General features: G+C 36.1%; 1 protein-coding gene across 1 annotated transcript; it reads left to right on the top strand.

The window, feature by feature from the left end:
• On the top strand, positions 7-1,130 carry LOC104719779 (NAC domain-containing protein 104). The gene is made up of 2 exons (XM_010437747.1): positions 7-275; positions 450-1,130. Exons 1-2 carry the CDS (start codon positions 104-106, stop codon positions 950-952), a joined length of 675 nt encoding a protein of 224 aa, XP_010436049.1. The 5' UTR covers positions 7-103; the 3' UTR covers positions 953-1,130.

Genomic DNA, 1,503 nt, shown 5'->3' on the forward strand with positions numbered 1-1,503 from the left:
AAAAAACATCCCCTACATAATTCACACGCTCTGCGGCAGATCTCATCAGCATAAAACCCTGGCGGTCGATACTTTATTTAACGTTCTGTAATTTATTATTGCAATGGGCCCTGTAACATACAACGACCTGCCAATAGGGATGAGGTTTCGTCCTTCAGATTTGGAGATGGCAGTTTATTTCTTGTACAAGAGAGCTTTCGGATTACAGATGAATGCTCGTATAGTACCTGATAACTGTCATGACATCTTCTCAAGACATCCACATGACTTGCCTGGTGAGACTAGCTTCCTCCCTCCTCTCCTCAAGGGTTTTAATGAGGTTGTTTGCTTCTGAATGGTATCAAAAAATATGTTCTGTTTTGTTGGCTTATTCCTTGTTTTCTTGAATCAGAAGCTTTGTTTTTTGTGAATTTGCTAATCTTTGTTTTGATTTTTTGTTCTTCTTTCAGAATATGAAAAGGAAGATGAGCATTGGTACTTCTATCGGGAAAAATCTAAAAGTCCTACCAAGTCTTATAATCTCTGGATACCAACTGGAGAAGAAACGGAAGTTTTGGATCCAAAGAAGAATGACAAATTAGTCGGTATAAAACATTCATTTGCTTTCATTGAGAACGAAGAAGAAGAATCCGAAAAAAATGGTTTGCCTGACGAAGAAGAAACTCCAAAATACAATTGGTACTTGGATGAAATTAGTCTCCCATTGACAGTTACAGATACTGATTGGACTATGTGCCACGTCTATTGCAAGAATACCAAACCTGAGTTTGTAAGTTTGCCTGTAGTCCCATACGAATCCGAATCCGAATCCGAGTCGGATCAATCGGAAGGAGAAGAAGAAGAAGAAGAAGAAAAAGAAGAAAGTGTAGAGAAGCCTGCAGAGACATTGAACCTTGTTAAAGAAAAAAAAGACGAAACCGTTCTTCTTCCTCCACCTCCTGCTTCACCTTAAGGCTTCTTCATCCATCACATGGTGCTTTGGTCGTTTTATCAAGTGTTCATGAACGCAGCTTTGGTGCCTTGTTATAATATTTAATTTATTCAATCTTTTTATGAAGAGAGAGTTTTTGATTTGGTCTATGGAATAATATTTTATAAGAAAATGAAGAGATAAAAGAGTTTTTTTGGAATCAGAATGAAAATGCAAAAACAGAATCACATCAAAAATAATAATAGCTCTTTTTGGTATCATCATCAAGAAGAAGAGTATTAGATTCTCTCAACACCTATCAAAGTCCAAATATTTTTATTACCTTCTAGCTGCATACATAAGTACAGGTTTTTTTTGGTCTCTGATTGTCTCATTTCAGTTTTTCCGTTACCATCACTTGCTCGCTGAGGGCTCATGTTAGTAATCACCCGTCTACCTTGCTAAACTGCGCTCATATTCCTCCAGAGGAGTAAATTAGAGCTATACGATCTAAGATAGAAAGATATATATTTATATACAATATGATTAGTCCAATTTCAAGACTAGAATCCAAAAAAAAAAAAAAAAAAAAA

This window comes from Camelina sativa, chromosome 10, assembly GCF_000633955.1.
Source record: "Camelina sativa cultivar DH55 chromosome 10, Cs, whole genome shotgun sequence".
Classification (NCBI taxonomy): Eukaryota; Viridiplantae; Streptophyta; class Magnoliopsida; order Brassicales; family Brassicaceae; genus Camelina; species Camelina sativa.

What these genes read in the sequence shown, in the direction of transcription:
- LOC104719779 (XM_010437747.1), top strand. Translation starts at nt 104, where the DNA reads ATGGGCCCTGTAACATACAACGACCTGCCAATAGGGATGAGGTTTCGT. An exon ending in ACATCCACATGACTTGCCTG is followed by an intron (nt 276 to 449) that starts GTGAGACTAGCT and finishes TTCTTCTTTCAG; the next exon opens with AATATGAAAAGGAAGATGAG.